Source organism: Ciconia boyciana, chromosome 14 (genome assembly GCF_034638445.1).
Source record: "Ciconia boyciana chromosome 14, ASM3463844v1, whole genome shotgun sequence".
NCBI lineage: Eukaryota > Metazoa > Chordata > Aves > Ciconiiformes > Ciconiidae > Ciconia > Ciconia boyciana.
Genome location: NC_132947.1, coordinates 1,581,842 through 1,605,911, shown reverse-complemented (window position 1 = coordinate 1,605,911; position 24,070 = coordinate 1,581,842). Strand labels below are relative to the sequence as shown.

General features: G+C 59.2%; 1 protein-coding gene across 1 annotated transcript; it reads right to left on the bottom strand.

Moving 5' to 3' along the window:
* Positions 1–1,154: 1,154 nt before the first annotated feature.
* STK35 (serine/threonine kinase 35) lies at positions 1,155–19,426 on the bottom strand. The gene is made up of 3 exons (XM_072878951.1): positions 18,964–19,426; positions 12,363–13,110; positions 1,155–5,391 (listed from the first exon to the last, which is right to left on the bottom strand). The coding sequence occupies exons 1-2, from the start codon at positions 19,382–19,384 to the stop codon at positions 12,398–12,400; spliced, it is 1,134 nt and encodes a 377-aa protein (XP_072735052.1). The 5' UTR covers positions 19,385–19,426; the 3' UTR covers positions 1,155–5,391; positions 12,363–12,397.
* Between the last annotated feature and the right edge of the window lie 4,644 nt (positions 19,427–24,070).

Genomic DNA, 24,070 nt, shown 5'->3' with positions numbered 1-24,070 from the left:
CCTGCTCGATGGAAAACTTCTCGTTGCCACAGGATGCGGCTCAGCCTCGCTGTGCTTTTCCCATCATGGATGTCAGCTGTGGGACTGGGGGTCCCAGCTGGAAATGGGGCTACAGGGGCTCCATGGTGCTGTGACTGGCTTGGTTTTGGTCTGTGCACCTGGGATTTGGGGCAGAGGATCTGTACAAAGGGAGAAAATATTTGTGGCTACTAAAGCGGCAAGGCTGCAGGGCATTTTCCTTGCTGGGTTTGCAGCCACCTCCAGAGCGGGTGGCCGGCTGGGCGAGAGGCTGCTTGTCCTCTTTGGCTCCCGGACCACAGGGCTGCCGGGGAAGGGGCAGGACGGGGAGGCCTTTCCGCAGGCAGCGTGCAGGCAGAGGCTGAGCTTGCCTGCCCTGCTAATGCAGGGAGAACGGGGCTAATCCTAATCTGGGGCGAGGATAAATAGCCACGGGTGCCGCGTGCCAGGGAGCCACGTTCTGGTTGGCACCGACCGTTGTGCCTTGGTTTAGTGCCCTAAGCCCCTGGGGTCAGGCCAGCTAGCCCAGCCCAGGCTTAGCCAGACCTGCCCTCCGGGATGGAGCCAGTGCCACTTTAGGGCCTTGGTCTACCCACCACTGCTCAGGGACTGCCCTTCGTTACAAACCCACCGCAGCATGGCTGAGGACAAACGCACAAAACTTGTGTTTCAAGTTGTGTGTGGCTTTTCAACCCCATCAAATAGCTTTATTCACACAAACATCTCTTAATTTACAAAGCCTCTGCCACTCATACAGATCAGGGTATCCACAGTGTTCAAAGAACTTAAATAGAATGTCTCATACCAACCCGAGTAAACCAAGTACAAAAAATATTTATATAAAGTTGTTCACACATAGGTCCTAGATTACCAGCTTCTGTGCAAAAAAAAAAAAAGTACAGGTTCATTTACTAATATAATTATCTTTAGTTTGGAGTCTGGGTTTAAGCCTTCTGCTCTTGCTAGCTCAGCGCGGGGGCTGCAGGGAGGGGAGGGAGCCCGGAGCAGGGCTGGGCCAGGGTACCCCTGTCCGGGGACTTGCCCAGCGCTGCTGGGGCCCCAGCCCCTCCCTGGTGTTGCAGGGAAGTGGCTCTGCAAAGCTGCTGGGGTTTGCTGCGTGAGTGAACTGAAGGCCCGGGATGGGGACACCAAGCACTCCCTTTTACCCCCTGCGAGCTCCTCCTGCAGCCTGGACATCACCCTTGGAGTTAAAAGCACTTGGGCAGACTGCAGAGAAACAAGATTTGTCAGATCGCAGCGGGAAGAGAGCAGCTCCCTGTGCTTTCCTTCCAGCTGTGCCCACCGCCCAGAGACCCTGCTCTGGTGTGAAATGCTTTTGGACATTAAGGGTCACATGCTGGGAAGCCAGCTGAGCAGCAGAGGAGCCGCCGGCACAGCTCTCCCCGCCACCGGCAACGGCTCCCAGGCAGCGCCTCGGCGAGGGAGCCAGCAGCACGAGCATCGGCCGCATCCCACTGCCGGGAGCCAGGGGCTCTACTCTCCCAACGCTGCCCTTCTGCTGAGCCTCACAGGCCTGTGCAGCCTGGCTGAAGGGCTGGGAGGCTGCGAGGAGCTGGGGTAAAGCACACAGCCCGCTCCTGCGGCACGGCCGAGCCGGCACGGGGCTGAGCACCGCACGCCTGTCCTGCAGCAGTGTTGCCAAAATGGGACCGGGAGCCCCCCTCATCCCGGGCAGCTGTAGTGTGAGGGTTGGGCAGCCCATGCCCGGGGGTAACGAAGGAAAGCAGCAGTGGGTTTCCCTGCTCTCGTGACCTGCAGAAAGCACAGGGAAACGCATCCCAGTTTGTGCCCTGAAGCAGTTGGCCCATGATGCTTGGCAGGCTTAAACCCAGACTCGGTACTGCATACGGAGGAGACGTACAACGCACACAACGGAGGATTTCCACAACGATGGTAATGCTTGTTTTAAGTCTTATTGCTCCAGAAAGGCTCTGGGAGCCTTTGATATGTGAAGGAGCCGGGTCCTGAGGAGTAAAGGAAGACCACAGGGGTAACTCTTATCTGTCACTAGCACCGCTGAGCCTCAAACGCAGCAGCAAGGGAACAAGGGGGAGCTAATCTAACCCCTCTAGGCTAGAGCCACCTCCGCTCTCTCCTCCCCATGGACCGAAGCTGGCCAGGAGATCCCCGTGCCACCTGCATGATGCCAGGGGTGTGGGCCTTGCTGCAGGCTGGTGCAGATAACACATTTCCCAATCCTCCTGAGGCTTGGCTTGTTCCCCCCCCCCACCCCACATCCCTCTTGTAAACAGCATAGAAGTAAACAGTTTCATACAATCACTCCCCCGGCACAGGCACCGGCTGGGGCCCCGCAAGCCCAGAGGGCGGCAGGGTTTCTTGAGGGGGTGCCTGGCTCCCCACGCACTGCCCCGGCCCCCCGGCACCTGGATGCTCAGCTTCGCTGTGGCCAGGAAGAGATGGAAACAGGCTGGCTCCAGGCTGGGCGATGGGCTGCAGGCTTGGTGCTGCTTTCCTAAGCTTGAGTTTTCCCAGAGGCGCATCCTAATGCCAGAAACATCTACAGCGGAAGAAGTAGTTCAGCCTGCGGGAGCTGGGCAGGAGACGCCCGATAGACCCAGCTGGGAAGAGAAGCCTAAACGTCCCCCATTCCGCGGCACGTGCGAGTTTGAGCTGTTCCCCATTCCCACCTTGTTCTAGAGGGAGCGCTGGTCTGGGCCAAAGTAACTGGGAGGTGAGATGCTAGGAGCTGTAAACACAAGGCAGGTTCCCATATAGTCTGGGGAGTTAAGCACAAACAGCAGCAAAATCATCAGGGAGAAATGCTCTTAAAAGGACAAACTAATCAGGGAAACATCCACATTGGCCAAAGGCTAGCAGCCCTAGGTCTCGTCCTTGGAAGTGTTTGCTAAATCCTAAGTAAGGCACTACGGTCTAGCTCACTAACATCAAGCTGCTTTAAAAACACATCTGCAATGCAAAAGCTGAGGTGGAGATGTGTGGTTTGAAGATGGCCTGAAACAGCAATGGACCAAGAGGGGTGACCCTCCCAGGCGCTGCCTGCCAGGCTCGCTCCTGTCCCCAGAGAGGAGCAGGGTACTGGCAGCTGGCTGGAGGCTGCGGTCCCGGTGAGCAGCCCACTCACCACCTTCCATCTCCATGTCCTGCATTTCAGGCTTGGTTTCCACGCATGGAAGTCTCCTGCTAGGAAGCTCCCTTCTCCTGGGGCATAATGCCCAGTGAGGGGCCCTTCCAGCAGGGAAAGCCTCGTGAGCAGGGCTGGGAGGGTAAAGCCCTCTTTTACTGCAACCGTTCAAGCCAGGGTTAAGTTATAACAGTCAGGAGCAAAGGCTCTGTCAGGTGGAAGAAGGATGGTCCGGTGATCAGGGCACTAACGCTGTACTTGCAAACTACGGGGTTCAGCTCTCGTCTCACCGCAGCCCTCCCTGCAGGATGCCGGGCTATGTGCAGGGCTCTGCAAGCCCTCCCTGGGACCTGGGGGAGAAACCCGCCTGCAGCTCCTCGGCACGGCCGCTGCAGGGATCTGCTACTAGTTAGAGAGAAATGAGAGCAGCCAACGCACTGTTCAAAGCCCCCAAGAGCGCTCTGCGGCCAGGGCCGAGCACGGCGCCTGCTAACCAACCCCAAACTGCTCACACCCCCGTAGCCAGCCTGGAAGGAGCCTGTACAGTCATGGTCTGGCTGTGGCTGGCCACAGCCCACAGAAGCATCCCTAGGAACAAACAGAAGAGCAGCGTGGGAACAGGGGCTTGGCGCCGAATTTGTGCTGTCCAAACCTTCACGAGGCACAGACACATGGTCTGGAGCCTCCTGGCATCATTGTCCTAAGAGGGACCTGGCTTTCTGCAGCGACAGCCTTAGCTTTGTCCTGGAATAGGGGGAAGAGAAAAAAGAAACCCCTCCCTCCTCTCCCTGCTTTAACTCTGCCTTGGCCCACATGAATTGATTGCATTTCCCATTCATTCCCATGAGGTCAGCAAAGTACGCTGAGTAGATACAAGGAGGTGCTGCCAGTTCAGGAACCTTCCAGTGATGACACGGGAAAGCTGCAGCCTGTGCGCAGGCACGGGGCAGTTCCCAGAGCCAGGGATGAGGGCTCAGGGGGACCCTCTTCTGCCTGTGGCCCTGGCCAGCTCCGGCTGCAATAAGGGCCGAGCGCCTTGGCAGCTCCTGCATCCCCAAACCGCTGCCGGGTGATTTAGCCTGGTGAGAAATGTTTTAGTTGGTTCAGAACCTGCAGGGTGGAGAAGAGGTGGTGCTTTACATTGCATTTACAGTGAGCAAAGTCTAAAGACCATCAACATGGGGTCAGCCCCAGAATATTAATGTTACTCTAAATATAGGCAAGGAAATCTAGTATTAACTGCTCAGCCTGAGGTTCCAATCTCCTTACCTGAGCTGTACTGTAACCAAACCTAAACAGCAGCGTTGCCTTTGCTTCCTGGAGATAGTCACCTAGCAGGGAAAAGTGTTTCACCAGAGGCTAGAATCCAGCCCGTGAGCCATTTAGGCCAAACCTCTTCCTCTCCCAAGTTTTGTTCCTAACAACTGAAGTTTGGCATTAAAGGGATCAAAGTGGTGGACTGCTTTCTCTTTCTCTTGGATGCAGGCGATGTCCACCTGAAAATGTACCTACGGGCTCCCCGTTGCCCTCTCTATAGAATAAAGACTGTAACAAACGTCACTAGTGAAATCCAGCTCGGGGAGAATGAAGGTCTGCCCGTCGCAGCAGCAGACCGGCCTTGCCAAATGGCTTTCCAGCTTGTTTATGCTACTCTATCCTAACGTCAACTGCTCATAGCCTGGGCAGCATCCCCCTATTCAGAAGCCGCCTATGAAATTATTTAGCTGCTTGCAACACGTGGTCCAAGAAACTCACTTTTTCTAAAGCACTGCACTCCCAGTGCAAACCTAGCAATCACTTTGCTCCCGTTTCCCCTAGGCGAAAGCAATAGCTTTAAACCCAAAGTTGTGTCCAGCTGGACTCGGAGCTGGTGCCTGGCAGCACACCCCGCTGCCGGGATGCTGATTCCTACCTCCTTATGGAACCAGATCTTCTCTAGAAACATCTACTGAGTCAACGGCAGCACAGGAGACAGGGGGAGGGCTGGGCAGGGGCAGCTCTGCTCTCTGGATCTTGTTTAAAAGTCTCGTGAGCACAATAGCTGCCAGCCTGTGTCCTTCTACAGGCCTCTGCAGTCCCCTCCCGCGCCCCCAGAACACCTCTTCCCAACAAAACAAAGTAACACCCAAAGATTTCACATTGCCAGAGATCCTGCAGACCAGGGATCTTCTGTATCATCATCTTCCCTTATCTTTGACTTCCCTCGTTGCACGTAAATAATGGAGATTATGGGTCCCTGGTAAATAAACCTGCAAGAAAAACAAGAAAGGAGAAAGAGAGGTCAGGTACGTCAGCGGTTTTGTCCCAGTTACTACATCGTGACAACATCCTGCCAGCCCTCCCGCCGCCACCCGACCCAGACTGCAGGTAGGTAAAGCAAGCAGGATCACTGGTTCACTGTGCTCGCTGCACCTCTCCTTTCATTCCCAAGCCTTAACTAAAGCATCATTTGGGGGTCTGGGAGAACTCAAGATGAGCACACGCCTTCTCGTTACACGGCCCCAACCGATGACTGCGAACAGCAATGCCTACGAACTGCAGCGGGGGGAAGGCGCAACGGTAAGCGGATTTGGCTGCCGGATGGAAGGGCTGGAGGACACTGCTGTGGAGAGGGAGCCCACTCCCCCAGCCTTCCCACTGGTCCCAGTTAGTCCAAGATGAGCGCTGCCACATCTCTCTACTTCGCAGTGCTGTTGTTATTGATCCAGGCGCTGCGGGTCTAGACTCGGTTTACAGTCACATCTTTCTCGGGAGGGATTCAAACAGCCCTGCGCAGCACTGCCAAGGTCAGGACGCATCCAGCTGCCCCAGCGCGTGGGCTGAGCCGGGATGGGTCGGCTGCGGGTTGAGCATCACCCTGCACGCTGGTGACACAGCCCCATCCCGCAGGGCTCAGCACAGTGACAGCCCAGCTGGAACAAGGACGAGGATTGCCGCAGCAGAGCCCGGCCTTGAGGGTCCACGTGACGCGCCTGCGAGCGCTGGCTGCCTGTCCTCTGCATCCGCACACCCTGGGAAAGGTGGAACAAGCTGTGACACGGGGACGCCCTGCACCGCTCGCCCTGTGCGTCAGCAGCAACTCGGGGTTCTCAAGTGGCTCTGCGAGAGGCGGTTAAAATCCATTTCAGTGCAACTGAAAGCAGAACAGGATGGGTTTCACAGCACGGCCAAGCTGCGCTTGCAATAGCCCACGAGGATGCTCAGTGCCAGGGATTTTAGGGAAGAACGGGCAGAACTTTGCTGCACCGGTCCCTGCTCTGGCCAAAGCCCCAACGCACAGCATCCCCCACGGCCCCTGCGGCACCAAGGGTGCTGCACCGATTCCCCCACAGCCCTGGCACCGCACCCTCCTGTCCTCCGAGCTCAGGGACGCAGAAACGCTCAACTCTGCACATAAACCACCAGCAATTTCCACCCAGTTCGTCTGCAACCCGGTAAATTCCCTGTGGACATCCCATCCAGCAGCAAGCCTGGACCCAGCAGAGGAACAGCACGCACACACGTGATGTCACTTCTGTATTGGAAATACATCATTCAGGATGTCACAGCCTTCAGAGGAGGGACCGGCAGAGCTGAGGCCAGGGGTTGTGCTGGGAAGCGGCGGTGATGGTTCGATGAAAGCTGGGACCCACCTGCCCGATGGAGGGACCCGGGGGGTCTCCCCGCTGCTGTCAGCTCTGCCCACTGGCTCCTCGAGGGCTTCCTGCAGCGGGGGACGGGGCTGGAAGTCACTGAGACATGTGCAAAACTTCAACCCAAGGGGAGGGCCCTGCTTCACTTCGTCACCCCTCGTGCTAATTTTCCAGGAGCTAACAGCGGTTTAATTTTTCCCCAAACTTGAGCTCTGAGCTCAGTTATATGGAAAAAAATTTGGGGGGGGTGTGGATTTAGCCCCCCCCACCTTTCAGCAGGGGCAGGTCCTCTCCCACCGGGAACAAGCGGGGAGCTCTGCAGAGACACCGAGCAACAGTGACGGAGCAGCGGGAGAGACCTGCTGAAGAAAAAAACCTGCCACTGCCCAGCAAATTACTCAAATCCCTTAGGCCTAGGAAATCTCATTAAAGAAATCCGTGCCTGAAGAACACATTTCTAAAGGAAGAGGCTGCCTCTGCTGCTCGGAGCAGAAGCCAGGGCCATGGGCATGCTGCTTTTCAGGAGAGGTTAACCAGGAGATGCTGCTTTTGCAGGCTGCAATCAGGAAAAAAGCCTTTCTGTTTGAGAAGGCAGGCTTGCAAGAGGCACTTGGATATCAGGTCAGGGGCAATCGCGCAAGGAATCTTCTGGAAGATTTCTCCTGCGGTGCAGTTTCATTAGCAAGAAGGGCAGCGTTTCTGTTCATGCTTCCCTGGAGGAGGAGCATTTTCAGGGAAGGCGCTTGCTTGAGCAGCCCCAAGCTCACGGCTCTGAAGACAGGACAGCTCACTCCATTGACGCACGTTGTTTCAGGGGCTTGTTCAAGAGCTTTTAATCTCTCCACTGATGCCACTTATAGTTTTAATCAGCTCGAATGTTCATTCAGCATCAGCAGGATATGAACCAGCAGCCCATGGAGTCCTCATCCAGCACCTAAGGAAGATGACACTAATGCATGGGTCACGGCAGAGATGGGAGGTGGCAACACGGTCTGCGTGGTATCGGAGGACTCAGTGCAGGGGAGGGAGAGATAACCCAGCACCTTCTCGTGTTAATCACGTTATCTACCCCTGCGTGGGAACACAGGGTACAAGGGAAGGGGGCTGAGAGCCTGCTTTATCTCCTAATTCCTTCCTCATGCTCTGTACGTATATTTGTGACGCATTCCTTGGGAGCTTCCTTAAATCCAACCGCAGCGGCCTCCCCCAGGAGGGAGAGCAGGGCTGACAGTGAGCAAACGCTAAACACATCTGGCCAGAGGTGACATGATCCAGTTCATCCTCAGGGCTTCGCTTCTCCCCAGGTAGAATCGACGCTGCCCAGAAAGATGTCACCACTCCGCGGGGTGGCCCTGCGATGCTGCACCCGCTGCTACGGCCAAGAAGAGGAACCGACCTTGCTTTTACTGTCCCATGGCTTTTGTCTGTGCCAAGATTCACAAACCACACTGAAAACAGTCTGAAGTCAAAACCAACATTGTTTCAGAAATGAAACCGCTATCCTTTTCCTTGACTTGCTCACCTGTTCCCGGCCAGCAGAGTAAGGGCACTTTTACTGCATGGTAAAATTTGAGTTGAGTGGGACTAACAGACAGGACCTAACTTGATGAAAGAGCCCTGCTCACTGACAACTCGCAGAGATGCTGCTGATGTGCGTGGGATCCCTGCCCTCCAGGTCTGAAATTCTGTAGGGCAGCAGTTTATTAGCGGTGCTCCGGAGCGGCTGGGACAGACACCATCATGCAGGGAGAGCAGATGAGCTTGTTCAGCAGCAGCTCCCGTTGTATTTTGAAAATGCAAAGAGGAGAACAATGCAAATGCAAACAGTTACTTTCAGCTGAAACTGGAATGATCAAAACCAGTGAGAGAGGAGGAGGAGAAATGCTGGAGTGAAGCAGGCTGGTCTTGGCTGTCAGACACCTTCCTGCTGAAGGCAGCCCCCAAGATGCTGCAGTCTGCACCACACCGCATGCACAGATTCCAGCCGTTCACCTTGAGCATCCACCCCAAAGTCAGACCTACTGTTTTATCCACAGTGAAAATATCACGGAATATGATCTACCAGAACAAGCCGCCTTCTACACTGATCACAACCATTGCAGTTTGATGTCCTATGTGAATTAAAACTACGAAATTTCTTAAATGTGTAACCGTAGGTGGTGGGTGACGCTGCCACTTGCTCCCTTTGTTTCTGTGGCCAAGACCACTGGTGCCACTCCAGCGAGCACCAAACAGCCACATGCTCTCACTGTACCTCTCTCCTCAGCAACTTGTCTACGGGTTGCTCAATCCGCACTGCACGAACCCACAACGTTAGAGGGTCCCACTGAAGCCGTGTCCATGGGAGGCCCCTCGCCTGCCCTGGGGAGGGCAGCTACAAAAAAAAAAAAGACACACAAAGAAAAAGGTGTTCGCATTGCAGGAAAGGGAGAGGAGAGCGGCCCCAACCTTCCAGTACGACAAGGAGGGGTGAAGTACTCCTTAGGGTGCAGTGCAGCCACAGTGCTGGGCTATCACCCGGCAGTCAAGAGCCGATCAGCAGGGACCCAGCACAATCCAGCCCCTCCCTACTTGTACTAGAAAGGCTTTTGTCCTCTTTGCCCAACAGGCATGCTTTTGGGAACAGCAATCTCAGGCTTTAGATAAACTCCTGCAGAAGGTGGGGAAGCACAGTGTTCAAATAAGAAAAGACAAGACCTTTTTGCCTAGGGAAATGCTGCCCACCTCTGCTGGACCTACTGCCCTGGGGCCACCAGCAGCGGTGGTGAGGGGAGCAAGAGGATAAGCAGGCTCATCTCCACCCCAGACACCCTGGTATCCAGCAGAAACCAAGCCAGAAACACTTTCCTGGCTGAGAACTGACATTTAATATCTGCATTTTGGAAGGGTAACAGAGCATGAAGCCTGCTGACTGGCAGGTGTGTGCAGCATCCGTAGCAGAACTAAAGGCAAAGCTGCTGGGACACGAAGCAAAATCACAAGACGTCAGTGGCCTACCAAGGAATAAGCAAAAATCTGATTGCCTGGGTCAGGAAGGGGCATTCCAGATTATGACATGAACCAAGGCTGAGCAGTGTCTGAAGCTGTCCTGGGGAAGAACAACTCACTGCATGACCCAGCAGCACGATGTGCTAGTGCCACAATTAAGTCGGAAGAGGTTACTTGAGTTTCTCGGTCAACTTAAATTACCTGAGAGCAGAATTCAGGCCCTGCTCTAAATCCCATTTTAAGCTTCTCAAGCGGGTTTCCGATTTAAGATTTGCATTTAATAACAGCCAGAGGTAGGCTGATTTGAATGCACAAACACACAACGCATTAGAAAAACCCTATAGGAGAGCACACCAAATATTCTGCTGCCCCATAAACAAGCCAGAGGAATGCTCCCCACAGCACAACACTGTAGGTTTGCGGTGAACATACGGCTGGCGCCAGGCTCCTATCTGGGCCAAGCAGCCACGCTACGTATGCCAGGCTGTTGCGTTACATAAGCGCATCCATCTCTGCTGCAGCTGTGTCACGACGGAGCCGATCGGTGCCGACTCATGGCTGGCTCTGGCCGCGGATGGAGGCGGGGGGGTGTGTGGGGGGGGGGTTGCAGAGCCTCAGGGTAGGACTGTCCCCTCGGTGTTTGTTATCCCTGCATGTACTATTCCGCAGATATGCGCAGGATGAATTTTCCCCGGAGGGCACGGGCTGGTTGCATAACTCAGCAGCATCGTGTCAGCACAGAGCGATCGCAGATGGCAACGGCGGCAGCAAACCCCTACCCGACCCTCTGCCACCCAGCAGAGCTGCTCCCAACAGCCAGGAGACCCACGCCTCGCCCTGGGGCACAAGGTGGGGTGCCCTGCTCTTGCCCCGGGACTTTATCACACCCATCTTGAGGGCTCACATTTCTGCAGATTCACTCCCCCACCCTAATCCCCAGCCCACACTTGCACTGGGACCAGTACCGAGCCCCAGCCCCAGGCGGAAGCAGTCGCATCAATTACTTGTGCTGGAGATCTTAGGAGCATTAAAATTATTTTGTGCCAGGGTGCGGAGGAAATGGTTTGTGGACCAGTTTTGACAAACCAGCAGTGACAACACTGGACCCACCCCATGGGACTTTCCATTTCCATATTCCTATTTCTCTGCAAACAGCACGAAGCTTACCCAGGCACACGCACAGAGAGCGGATGGGCAGCCCATCGCTTTACATAAGCTCAGGAACCCTCAGGTGGGCAGTGAAGAGGTTTTTTAGTAAAACCTGCTAAAATGCCCCCACCTTCCCCACCGCCCTGCTGCTGGAGGCTCGCTCTCAGGAGCGGGCTTGGTGTACAGCCATCGCTGCAAGGCTGAAGGCTGGGTGTCTGCTGGCTAGGGCAGCCATTTCGTCCCTCTCTGCTCCCTTGTATCTGTGCTCTGCTCTGGTCCAGCAGGATCTGCGTGGTGTCGGGGTGAGGTAAGGGCTGGGGAGCCCAAGCTGACCCAGACAGGCTTTCAGAGGTCTCCTGTGACCAGCAAGGGGCCGGCAGCTCCGCAGCAGCTTGAGGAAGAACCTGGGCTGGGAATACATCGGCCTCGCCCCTTGTAATCTGCACTTTCTCAGTTTCATTGAAGCGTTTGGCCGGGAGAATCCGTAGTAACAGCTCTTGTTTACAGGCAGCTTTGCCATGCAGGCAACACCTCCCAGTCCTTCAGTGTCACTGGTTAGTGACACCGCCAGCTACCCCATGTCCCTGGGGGTCCTTCCAGACCATGTCTGGCCACCCAGAGGGGGGGTCCCACAGCTGGGACCTCTGAGCTTGGGACTGTTTAGGAACCAAGCTGGGGGGAAAAGGGAGGGGACTCTGCTTGAAGAGAGCTGAGCTCAGCCTGAGCACAACTGCTTTGTAAGCTTCCTTCCTGAGCAGACGCAGGTCTACAAACTCAGACGCTGGAGACCAAAGCATCCTACTGGGTTTGGGCAACTGCAGTTCGCTCCAAAGGGAAGCCTGCCTTTAGCAAGGAAACAAAATGAGACGGACCCACGTGCCTCGTAGGTGAAAGCAAAGGAAACAGCTTTGTCTATACCGAGATGGACCTGCTACTCCACTCAATGCCTGCTCACCAAGCCAGCCGAGCGCCGAGCTGTCCTGTCCGAGTCTCAGAGGGGAAGGGGACTGTGCTAGATGACGAGGTGCTCTCAGCACCAACCGCAGAGATTATACCACGCAGCAGAGGAGGCAGAACTGGCAGCTCCTTCCCTGCCCCTGGGAGAGACTGACGTACCCAAAGCTGGTATCAGAGGGTGCTCGCGGGTCTCTCTGCCGTGCACCAGCCTCTCTCAGCCACTGGCCAGGACCTCCGAGGAGCAGGGCTCCTGCCCAGCCCTGCCAGCTCCACTGGGCCTTTGGGCAGCAGCAGGACATGCAGCTGCCAATTCTGTTTCCCACCTCTACTTTATTTTTGCAGTAGAATAGGTGGAAAAAACCTCAGAAGCAGTGCTCTGATGAGTCACTATAGAAATAGCTCTGGGAACATAAAAGACTCCTTTGTGTCACTACAAAGTACATTATCGGGCTGGTACAGCAGTTAGAATAATACAAAAACTGCAGATCACTTACCCAGCTGCAAAGCACAGCAGTGCCCTGCCCTGAATTTAAGCAGCACATGTAACCTGGTCCATTCTGGTTTCAAGCTCAAAGGCATCAGGTCGATCCTGCGGGTTAGCAGCCAACATGTCTTTCAAGAGCTGCTTGATCCCCTCAGACATGGAAGTCCTGCGTTTCTGAGGGATGTGCAGCTCCATCTTTGGGTTTTCTAGCAGCGCTTCCCCAACGGGCACAATCTCGGTCCCCTGCTTGATGTAGGTCCCCAGCAGCTCCTTCTTGGTCTCCGTGTCGATGAAAGTTATCCTCTCGATCATGGCCCAGATGATGATGCCAAGGGCAAAGATGTCAGCCTTGGCGGTGTAGTGTCCCTCCCAGACCTCGGGCGCCATGTAGAAATCGGAGCCGCAAGCCGAAGACAGCCAGTACTTGTTCACATTCACATTTTTGTTCTCATGCCCACCCTCCTTGCCCCGAGCAGTCAGGCCAGCGCAGACCTTACTCAGCCCAAAGTCAGCCACCTTGAGAACAGGGGTGCCAGACTTCTCGGTTATCAGGATGTTGTCTGGTTTCAGGTCCCGGTGGACAATACGGTTCTTGTGCAGGAAGGCAATGGCGCTGGTCAGCTGCAGCATGAAGCTCTTGTTTGTCGCCGGGTCGGGTCTTCGTGAGAGCACATACTGGTTGAGGTCTCCCCCTTCGCAGAACTCCATGACGAACCACAGGTAGCAAGGCTCCTCCGCATAGCCCAGGATCCTCTCACCTAACCAAAAGGGAGAAAAGCAAGAGTGGGTTTTTCAGACATTACAAAATGTCCACACTAACTCAGCACGGGCAAGGAACGGGTCTGGTTTATGCAGATAGTAAAGGCCTTAGGAATGTGACCAGGACCTATTGCACTGCAGGGTACCAGCAGTCGTCATGCTGGCACTGCCGTGGCTTCAAGTGCTTTAGGATCCCCTTGAGTGCCACACACCAGCACATTTATCTGAGCCCAGCTCAGGGACCCTTTCCCAGCAAAGTGCAGGCATGCGAGCGAGACCGAGCACGCGTCTTCTCAGGTGCTTGCAAGGAACTTGGAAGCAGAGAGTTATTTTCCTGTGCTACCGTCAGGCAATTCTCCCCGGGCTCTGACAGCCAAAGCGGCACAGACTAAAAGCAAAATTAGCAGCAAGTCTATGGGAAAAAAAAAAAAATCAGTTCTATGTGAACCCCAGCTCTCCCACCTGAGCTCTGCTGCAGGCGGCAAAGGCTGGCTTATACCTTAACGCTTTACTAGTATAACTGCAAGTGGGGAGTAATTCACATCCCTTAACGCTGTGCCAGTACAGCCTCGCTAAGAGCAGTCCCACCAGTGTCAAAGCCTTGCAGCACACTGGCCATTCTCAGACTAAATTTGTGTGTTTAAGCATTGTGTTTGTGCTAGGGGAGCTCTGCCACTCCATACAGCTTTCATTAAGTGCCAGCAAGTCTTTAAAGAGAGGAAACTGGAGGCCCAAGTAGCAAACAACATTTAAGTGCAACCTCAGCCACGCTTATGAATACAACTGTTGCCTCGCTCGTTAGTGCTGCTACTCAATATTATGCCCCAAGCAGCTTCTTCCTTCACCAGACATCTGAGCTCTTCAAGCTCAGAGCATCTCAGGTCCAATTCATTGCATCTAGATTTTACTCCACAACCCCCCTGCCAAGGCAAACGATTCTCTTGCACGTAAACTAGACACGTGGAGAAATGCAACAGCATCGTACCGGCTAACAGGGCCGGGTCTGCCGCTGGCGCTCACTAGGGCACCCTGGCATGGTGATGCAATGCCAGGATGCCCTGGTGAGCGCTAGCGGCAGACCCGGCCCCGTTAGCTGATGCCAGGATGCAAAACCCACTGCCAGACCCCACATCACCTGCACAGAGCACCCAGGTGACAGACAGAGCCTGCACACACACAACCAGGGTATCGTTTTGCTCTAGGAACTAGTTTTGTACCCTCGAGCACTGTAAGGGAGAAGCTGGAGGACACCACTCACCTCCGCCACAGTTAACAAGTCACACAGACGAATCCAAGTGTTTTGAAAGCAGTTAAAGAGCTCCACCCATTTGACAAAGTTGGGGTTTGTTTTAGCAAAGCCCTAGAGAGCATCTGGGAAAGCAAACTTCCAGCAGCAGGTAAAGCCAAGGACTACCAGGGACACCAAGCCCCAGGCTGCCCGGCGCCCATGCCTGCAATGGTCAGTGATCAGTGTGGGTGGGAATATTGGTTATTTGCACAAACAGTCTGTATCCATGGCTACTGCTATGGAAATGAAAGTTTGCAAAACAGAAGGATTTGGCTGCACCGCCCTGGCCTCAGCAGAAGATGAAGGTTAGGTCTGGGGGATGGGAGGGACCGTGAAGAGGCTGGAGGTAGAGGACACCGGGTGCACTCTGAGGGGCCAAATGAGACCCCAAAGTGCTGGAGGGGGGCTCAGCACGTGAGCCCAAGGGCCAACTGGGAGCAGCACGGGGCAGCTTGGCTCTGGAGACCAAAACACTGACCAGGAAAAGCAGCTTCTCCGATGCGAGTCACCCTTTGGTGAGACTAGCATGACAGCGTGGAAACCAAAGCAGGGGCCACTCATCCTGGGAGCAGAGACCTTTGAGCAGCCAGGACAGCCCCAGCTCACACCGCTTCTGCCACCTCGGGTCTGCCAAACCCCAGCGACGTCGCAGCAGGGCACAGGGCTTTGCTCTCCTGCTCCCCTCAGCATCCATGTAGCTCCAACATGGGGAGCAGGAGGGTTTGGCTCTTCTCAGCCAGAAACCACACCACGATGTGGAGCACGGCGGAGCCCCGCGCCCGTCACACGCGGCCAGGAGCATCAAGCCGGGGCACGCAGGTGGGAGGGTGAGAGCGTTCACACGGCAGTGCTGCCGACAGCCCCTTCCTGCAGGGAAGCGGCTCAAACACCGGCTCGCCAGCAGCAGGGACCTGCTGGCTCCGACAAGCCAAGGTTTGTTTTTAGCACAACGAAGGCTCCAATTTAAAACTTGGCCCTGAACCTCAGCAAGCGCAGGGAGGATGCCGCTGACCCAGCAGTAGCTGCACGCACCATGCACTTCACTTTGGGTAAAGCACTGGTAGGAGAGGCTTAAGCCAAGAGTAATATTTCCTCATTTTCTTTCTATAATCTGAAAGTGTTTTTGTTGTTAAATCATCTTCCTGCCTTCAAAACAAACAGCTTTAAACATAAAGAGCTGGCAAGCTGCTTCCTAAAGATGAGATGTTAGCAAACTGAAGTCAAGCAGCCAAGAGCTGAAGAGATGCAGACAGGCCAGACCTGTTCTCCATCGCAAAGCGAGCATCCCCGCGCTCCCTGCCCAAACACAGGGCGGCACACGCTAACCTCTCCGTCCCTGCAGCAGCCCTCCCATGACCTACCCTGGGAGCTCATTAACAGCTTGCTAATTTGCTTAGCATCCCAGGGGAAAAAAAAAAAAACACAACAAACCTAATGACAGCAGAACCAGCGTCTCACTGCCACATGTAACTCCTGACTCCCTCTGTGCAAAGAGGCTGCGCCGGGAGCCAGCAGCATGGGACCTGGGTGCTTGGACCGATGGTAACACACTTGGGCGATGCCAGGCCAGCCTGCAAGCATGGCCAAGCACCAGCGATGAGTCGGTGGCCCTGGGGGTGACGTGCTAGGAAGCAACACCCTATACCTGTTCACTTAATAAGGCAGCTCTCTCACTGCTATGGGTTAGGAACAAGAGGGGCACGTGGCCATGCACAAGCCCTGAAGGTGTGCGTGTATCAGGGGACACGGCTCAAATACATGCTTCTCCTCCGGGCTCAGTGCCAGGCTTCCAGCTTCCTTTTTGCACTCTGCCCTTAAATTTGTTATTCCACATCTCATTAAAATGATGAAGGTGCAGGCTCCGCACTGTAGCTGAGACCTGACGTCGCCTGGTATCCTGACAGTTGTGCTCCCGATTCAGAAAGTCTCCGACTAATCCCCCCCTGTGCCCTGAGCCCCGGCGCGTTGGCACAGCATCTGTGCAGGCCCGTAAATAGCCCGGCTGCGGTCGTGCAGAATGGCACGGCAGCACAGCTACGTGCCGGCTACCTCGGCCAGAGTGACAGCACAGCAGCTCCATGCACGCATCTCGCGTGCTGGGGGCAAGGAAGGAGAGCAAGCAGACCTGGGAGGCTCACCTAGCTCTGGCTTTTGTTTTGAAAAAATTTCTCAGTGCCATATCAGCCCCAAAGCTTGGGAAGGCAGCGAGCACAGCCTCTGCCCGAGCCTGTGGCCAGCAGATAACACAGCCCGGAGGGCAGTCAGGAGGAAGGCAGATGGAGGGGAGAACGCACTCCGGTTTGGGGAGCAAAACTGCTGCTCTCTGGCCTTGGGATGGAGAGCCCAGCTCTGCTCCCCTCTTCAGAGGGCTGCAGGGGGACCGGGGCAGGCAAAGCCCTCCCCATGGCAGGGAACTTAGGGGGGTCCTCTCCCCACTCAGACATGGGGGGCACCTACAGCTACCCGAGAGCTATCCCCAAGCCTCTTCTCAGGGCGTACAACATGGCAAGGGGGGCAGGAAACCCCTGTACCTGCCAGGAAGAGCTTGCCTTGCTACAGCTGGACACGGACTCAGCAAAGGGAAGAGCTGGCTCCTTTCCCAGGGAGTCGTGCCTGCGAGGGCATGCAAAGGAAGCACCCAAGCAATACAGAAATGTATTGCAATACACTACCCTTCTGGCAGGGGCTCCCTTGGGTGGTTGTGCGTGGAGTGTGAAGGGAGAGCAGGATCGGGTCTGCATGGGGGAGAGCCAGGCAGGTCCAGACATGTCCCCCCAGGAGCACGGAGGGGACAGGCAGGGCAGGGGCAGCCCGAGAGCCAGAGGTCTGCTTGGAGGATGGGTCTCCGCAGCCTTGCATAAAGTCTGTGCCGGGCATAGGGTTTGGACGCTGCCTGCACTGGGGGGCTCAGCTGGGGGGGCATGGGGAGACTGAGCTCCCCAAGGAGCGTACGGGAGTCCTGGCACACAAATTTGGGGAAGGGGGGGCGCTGGGATGAGCTGGCTCTGGCTGCAGCAGGCTGGGGGCATCGAGGAGACAGGACTCTGGTATTTTTCCACATCTTCAGTGCACATTGGCAGAGCTGGGTCTGACAAGCAGCCAAGGGAGCAGAGGAAGGGAGGGAGCATTTCGGAGATGTCACCATCACAGTTATCGCCTGTGGCAGGAGAAGGTGACCCCTGACAGCACCATGACGCTGCTGAGGGACCCCAGGGGAAGATGAGGGTGTCAGCCCAGGCTACAGGCACTGGTGCCTCCAGGGCCGTCCCCACAGAGCCAGCACTTGGGAGGGGAATGGGGACAGGAGAGCACAAATAACAGCCCCACAGCTGTACGAGCTTGAGGGAGCAGGCAGGGCACTGTAAGGGCTGCAGCCTTGGGGCGCTCAGAGGAGAGGAGACTGTGCGTCGGGCGGAGAGGGAGATGTCCCCTTGGTGTGACTGGGGCAGAGACTGGTGAAGGTCCCCGAAGGACACATGTGGGCTGTGGTGCAGGTCAGGGTAGCGGAGGGAGCCCCAGGAGGGGGGTGTAACAAGGGAGGAGGAGGTAAGTGCTGGCAGAGGGTGCAGGGAAGGGCTGAGGGCAGCACGCAGGGATGCTCCCCAGGGCTGGGTCTGAGCCTGGAGGTGACAACAGGGTCCCTCAGGAAGAGGGACAAGGGACTGGGGTGCTGCAGAGGTGCAGGGCACAAGGAGGGACCCCGTGGGCAGGGGACAGGGCTGCCAAGGCACAGGGCTTAGGGAAGGGTGTCCCCGGGAGCAGCACACAGAGGAAGCGGAGAGAGCGGAGGGGACACGCAGGCAGAGCCCGAGGGCAGCACAGCACGGGGCAGGGCCCGGGACTGGCGATGCTGTGCAGGGGTCCCAGGGGGTGCTTGGGGTGGGTGGCACCAAAGATGGGTGCTGGGGGCAGCTGAGGGACCCTGTGGGGAGCCCTGCAGGGACAGGACCGAGGCGGGTGATGGGAGCAGAGGGGAGCACGCCTCAGGCAGGTACCGCTGCAGTACAGAGGGACCCCAGGGCTGGCAGGGGTGACAGAGGAGACTGGGACGACCAGGGGTGCAGTGGGGGGAGCCCAGGGGTGGTTACAGTGGCAAAGTGGCGAGTTAAGGTGGAGGGAGGGGTGTTGCGAGAGGTGGGGGGGAGCTTTGGGTGGTCCTCTGAGGGCAGGTGATGCCAAGGAGGGATTTGAGCAATGGGGTGATGCTGGGGGGCAAGGGGGCTGCCCAGGGTGGGGGGTGTCTGGGAAGGGTGCCCCAGGAGCTGGAGGTCAGGGTGCCCCGGGGGAAAGGGGGGTGACACCAGGGTGCCCTGCGTGGGGTATCCCAGAGGTTACCTAGCGTGGGGACACCGATGACAGCGGGGAGGTGGCAGACCCAGGGTGCTCAGGGGTGGATAACCCGGGCTGGGGTGACACTGGGGCGGCCTAGGGTGGGCAGGAGGCCCTGGGCGTGGGGGACATCGCGGGAGGATGAGGCCGGGGTGCCCAGGAGGGTGCTGGGGGGGGGCTCCTCGGCGTGGCAGCAGCGCCAGGGTGCCCCGGGGCGGGGGGGGGGGTCGGGTACCTTTGAGGGAGGTCTCGACGAGGCGCAGGTAGAGCTGGCTGCGCTTGTTGCCGTGGCTCATGCGCTGGCCCAGGCCGTGCCGCTGCAGGACGCACTCCTCGAAGCGCACCACGTTGGGGTGCTGCCGCCGGAGGCTCGTCAGGGCCCAGAACTCCGCCAGCGCCAGCTCCACGTTCTCGGGAGCGTCGCAACGGATCCGTTTCACCGCCAAGCGGGCGCCGCTGCGGCCCGACACCGCCTCGTACACCACGCCGTAGGCCCCGCGGCCGATCTCGGCCAGCAGGCTGTACCGCGGAGCGCCGCCGCCACCCGGGCCGGGCCCCGCCGCCGTCGCCGTCATGGGGCCCCGCCGCGCCGCCCGCCGTCGCCGCCGCCGCGTCGCCCTTTGTGTCCCGCGGCGGCCGCCGTCCGCCGCTTCCATGGCGGCGCCGCCGCGGGGGGGCCGCGCGCCCGCCGCCGCCGCCCCCCCCGCCCCGCGCGCCGGGGAGCGCCGCGCCGGGGAGCGCCGCGCGGGCGAGGGGGCACGCGCCGCCGCGTCGGAGGGCGGAAAAGCGCGCCCTGCCTGCCCCTTTAAGCGCTCGGCCAATCGCGGCGGCGCGGGACGAACCACGGCGCCGGCGGGGGTGGGGGGCGGGCGCCGCACCGGGACCCGGCCTCCTCCCAGCGGCGGGACGGGCCTCGGCGGCGGCGGCCCGGTCCCTCGAGCCCGCGCCCGGTAGCCGGAGCGCCGCGCCGCCAGGGCGCCTCAGCGCGGCGGGGGCTCAGCGCGGCGGCCGGCCTCCCCTCCCCCCCGCCGCCGTGGTACGCGCCGCCCCGGTGTAAACAGGCCGGTCATCGGGGCGGCAGCACCCGCCGGCCGCCCCGGCCCCTTCCTTCCCCGCCGGGCACGGCGCGGGCCCGCGGAGCTCACCTGGGCCGCGGCGGGCTCCGGGCCGGGTGGCGGCGTGTGAACGGGCGGGGCGGCGGCGGGATAAGAGCGGGGCCGCGTGCCCTGACGTAACCCGTTATGTAACGGCGGGGCTGACCCGCCTCCCCCCCCCCCCGCGCCGGGACGGTCGGTGCACCGGGGCGGGGGGGAAGGGGGATGCGGTTCACCGCGGGGCCGTGCAGCCGTGCTCGGTGCACCGGGAGGGGGTGATGCACCGGGGAGAAGGGTGGGTGCAGCGGGACGGGGGCAGTGCACCGGCGGGGGTGATGTCCCGGGGGCCGTGCAGCGTGAGAAGGGCCCCGGTGCGCTGGTGACGGCCGTGCGGTGCAGGGGGGGTCGGGGCACCGGAGCGGTGCAGCCGCAGCGGGAAGGGCGGGCGCGGGGCCCGGGGGCAGTTTGAGAGCCCCGGGGGCCCCTCCCGGGCATCGCGCTCACCCTCCCGGGGACGGTCCGGCCCCGCTCCCGGGGCTCACCGCGGGGCTTTCCGGCTGGAAGTTCCCCGGGAAAGTCGCTGAGATGCTGGGGGGCATCGCCCCGCTGCCATGGGGGTGGGCGCTGGTGCAGCGGGGGCTTTCGGGGCCCGGCGGGCTGGCGTGGGGTGGCATGGCACCCACTGGGTGCCCGTGGGATGGGAAACGCGTCGGTCACCAAAAGCGGGGCACAGCGACTGCCGTACACCGGGACCCCGAGGGGTGGTGGGGGCCGGGTGGGAACCCCCCCGGGGCTGCAGTTTGTCCCCCTGGGATGGCCGCGGCCCCCGTGACTTGGATCCTGGCTCCCCGTGGGGCTGGTTTGGCCCCGTTGCTCCCGTGGGAGAGGTGGCGTGGGATGGCCGTGTCCCCACGCAGGGGTCCCTGTCCCACACGCCATCCCCAAACTGCTCGTCACCCCCCGGCTGGGGACTTCACGAGCATCCGTCCACCCCAGGCGGTGCGGGGGGGTCTAATCCTGGCACCAGGCTGCTGGCAGCCCCCAGGTTCGGGGCTTCGCACGCCACCGTGCCGCTCCCTGTGTGCTGGGGGGGGGGGTGGTGATCAAACCCCCTAACAGGTTTTTTTCCAGCCACTTCTCCCCGCGTTTTCCTACCCCCTGCGTGGGTGACGGTAGCGGCAGGCGCTCTGCGGACACTCGGGGAGAGCATCTGCAGAGCCAGTTTACGGAGGAGCTCGAAAAATTACCGGTTTCTTGACTCACTTCGGAGGCATGTGCTGCTGCGATCACGCAGCTCACAGCGGCTCTGGGCTGCATCACGCTGGGCTGGGGGGGATCGAGACCCCCCGAGCCACCAGCACCCAGGGCTCGGAGTGCGGGGTGGGTGATGGCTCCCACGGCGGGGCTGACCCTCTGCGGCACGGTGGCACAGCGCAAGGCTGCAGCTCCTGCAAGTGGTTTGAACTCTATTTGCTTTTAAATGGAGCCGCTTCACCTCCCAGGCCGGGGGCGAGGGCGCCGTGCCGCAGCCACATGCTCGCGGTGCGTGCCGGCAGCGGGGACGATGGCAGCGGTGTGACTCGCCGTGTTTATGTGGGCTCCGCTTTTTGTACCGGCGTTGAGTGGCCACTTGTGCCTCCTGCCCACGTAGGGAGGTCGCCGCGTGCCTGCACATGTGCCCACTTGGGCTGCACGGTGACCTCGAGCCACCGCGGTGTGACGCAGGCAGGGGCTGAATCAGCTCCCGGTCCCACGCCGCTGTTCCGCCTGCTGCCGTGTCCCCCGCAGCGGTGACCTCCGCCTGGCATCTGCCTCCAGGTCGTGCCCGTGCAGCCGCCGGAGGTTCGCTCCGGTGCTGTTGTGCTCGATCAGAGACTGCAGGGCTCGGGCAGGCAGTTGGGAGCAGACCCCCAGGCTTAGCCCCCCCGGGGCAGTTCTCCCCACGGAGCTCTTGGGGCCTCTCGTGGCCCACAAAACGCGTCCGGCACATCCCTCGCCCGGCAGCCGCAGGCAGCCCTTGCGGCCCCGTGCCTGCATCTGCCTGCGGGAAGGCCACCTCCCGCCCTGCCCGTGGCAGCCTGGCATCGCTTTAGGGCCAGGAGGGAGAGTGAGCGACGGAGCCGTTTCTGGAAAAGCCCTGTCCCACTGAATAGGATAAAGCCGACGGTGCTGGAAGAACCGCAGCGGAGCAACTGCCTTCCCATGGGATGCTCCTGCCGGCAGCGCTGGGTCACGGTCCCCCTGCTCGGTGACAGCCCAGGTGGCTGGCAGAGCTTGTCCTGCCCTCGGGGATGATTTACCCCAGCCCAGGATGGGGAGCCGGTCTGGGGGCGAGCCCCCGGGGAGGGGCTGGGGGCTTCGGGGCAGAGCGGCAGCGCTGGGTGACGTTAGCTGCCATTAACTCCCACTTGCTTTCGCGGGAGCCTGGTACGCACACTCGGCCCCCTCCTCGCCGAACCCGCTTTTCACTGATGTAGTTAAGAAAACTTAACTTTTCTATTACTGCACATTTCTCTTACCTAGGTGCTTAATTACCATTGTCCCAGGGAAATGTCAGTGTGACTCAGAGACAGTTTCCCATTAGAAAGCGACAGATGAATATTAATTAAACTTGCTGGTGGGTGGGCTCGCTCGCAGCTCCTTTCCTGGGGGGACCCTGTCACCCCCCACGCCCGCCCGGACTGCGACCGGCCCCGGGGAGGACCCTCTCACCCAGCTCAGCACATCTGCGGCATACGTAGAAAATAAGATGCTTCTGCTCCGGGGACAGGAGCAACGCGACCTCCCTCCCGGAGCAAAGGGAATCAGCCCTCAGGAAGGGACATTACTGCAAACGACTTTTCTCTCTGTGCCTGCAGGGTTTGCTCCATCTCCAGAAGCGCGTTTCCCTCCGGTGCAATTACCCTGCACGGGGAGGCGGCTGCACCCCGGGCCCTTGGGCTCCGGGGGGATGCTGCAAGCAGGGCTGCTTTCAGGGTGGGGAGCTGGTGGCAGCCGTGGCCACGCTGCTCCCATCCACGCTCCCTGTCCCCGGGGCAGGCACCGGCCTTTGGGGCGATGCTGTTGCTCTCACCCAGAGACCCGGCTCCTGGACGGAGCTGTTTGCCTGCATGATGGCAGGTTGAACCAGGGAGGCCAGGCTTTAGGGATGGACTTCATGGGTTTGGGAGGGCTGGAAATAGAAATAGAAATAGAAATAGAAATAGAAATAGAAATAGAAATAGAAATAATGGTTTTGGTGTAAGAAATGCTCCTCCCCACCGTGTCTGCGGTGCCTGCAGGACCACTAGTCCCGGCAGCAAGGGTTAAACCAGGGTATCTGTGGTGGTTCGCAGCTGTGTTTTGTTCTTCTTGGCTTTGTTCTGTGCCTGCGCAGCCCAGCACACCACAGTGAGGGGGGGCCATGGCTGTCCTCTGCCCGTGCCCACCGCGGGGCCTGAGCTCCATGCCCCTCGCCGCAGCGCTGCCGCCTCCCGGGATGGGTCCCGTCAGCCCTGGGGAGATGCAGGATGCTCTGCCCTTGCCTCACCGTCCCCATGCCCTGCTCCCTTGGTCCCTCTGTGCCGGTACAGCCCCAGCCCGGGCCAGCTAAAATCCACCTCCGAGCAAAAGCTGTGGGATCCCACGTGCTTTCCAGGGAGCAGAGCCTGGCACCCGAAACATGGGTGCTAGTGGAGACGGCCACCAGCCTTGGGGATGGGGGACCACGGGCAGCTGGTGCAGGCTGCCCTGCTCGCCCAGCCGTGGCTGCTGGGTGCCCGGTGGAGGGTCCCAGCCATGCCGATGGCCCCCACGCCCCTCGCCAGCGCTGGGAGGGCTGAGCAGGGGGCAGGGGGTCCAGGAGCTGGTGTTCGAGCCGGGGAGAAAAGCAGGTTGCTGGGAAACATCCCTCTTGAGCTCCGATAAAAATAGCTCCGTCTTCAAGGCGAGAGGACGGGCTGCGCTGCCGGCGGCGTGTGGGATGCGCTCGCACCCGCCGGGGCTGCAGGGGACGGGACGGGCTGGCCTGGCCCCACAGGGTCTGCACCCCCAGACCCCCAGCCCCGCACCTCTGTCGGGACGTGGTGCAGGGGGGGACGGTGGTGCAAGGGCTTGGGGGGTGCCCTGGCGTTGCCCAGCGCTGCCCTCCTTCAGCCCCAAATCAGGCTTGGAAATGGGGGAGCAGGAATCAGGACTGAGCGGGGAAGGTGGGGGGGGGCCTCCATCCCCCCACCCCGCTCCCCCTGCCCCTTTGGCTCATCTCTTTGG

Bases quoted from the DNA above. Each gene is read 5' to 3' on its own strand.
- STK35 (XM_072878951.1), bottom strand. From the start codon at position 19,384: ATGGAAGCGGCGGACGGCGGCCGCCGCGGGACACAAAGGGCGACGCGG. The intron at 13,111-18,963 runs GTACCCGACCCC...CCTTTTGGTTAG, and splicing joins CGTCGAGACCTCCCTCAAAG to GTGAGAGGATCCTGGGCTAT.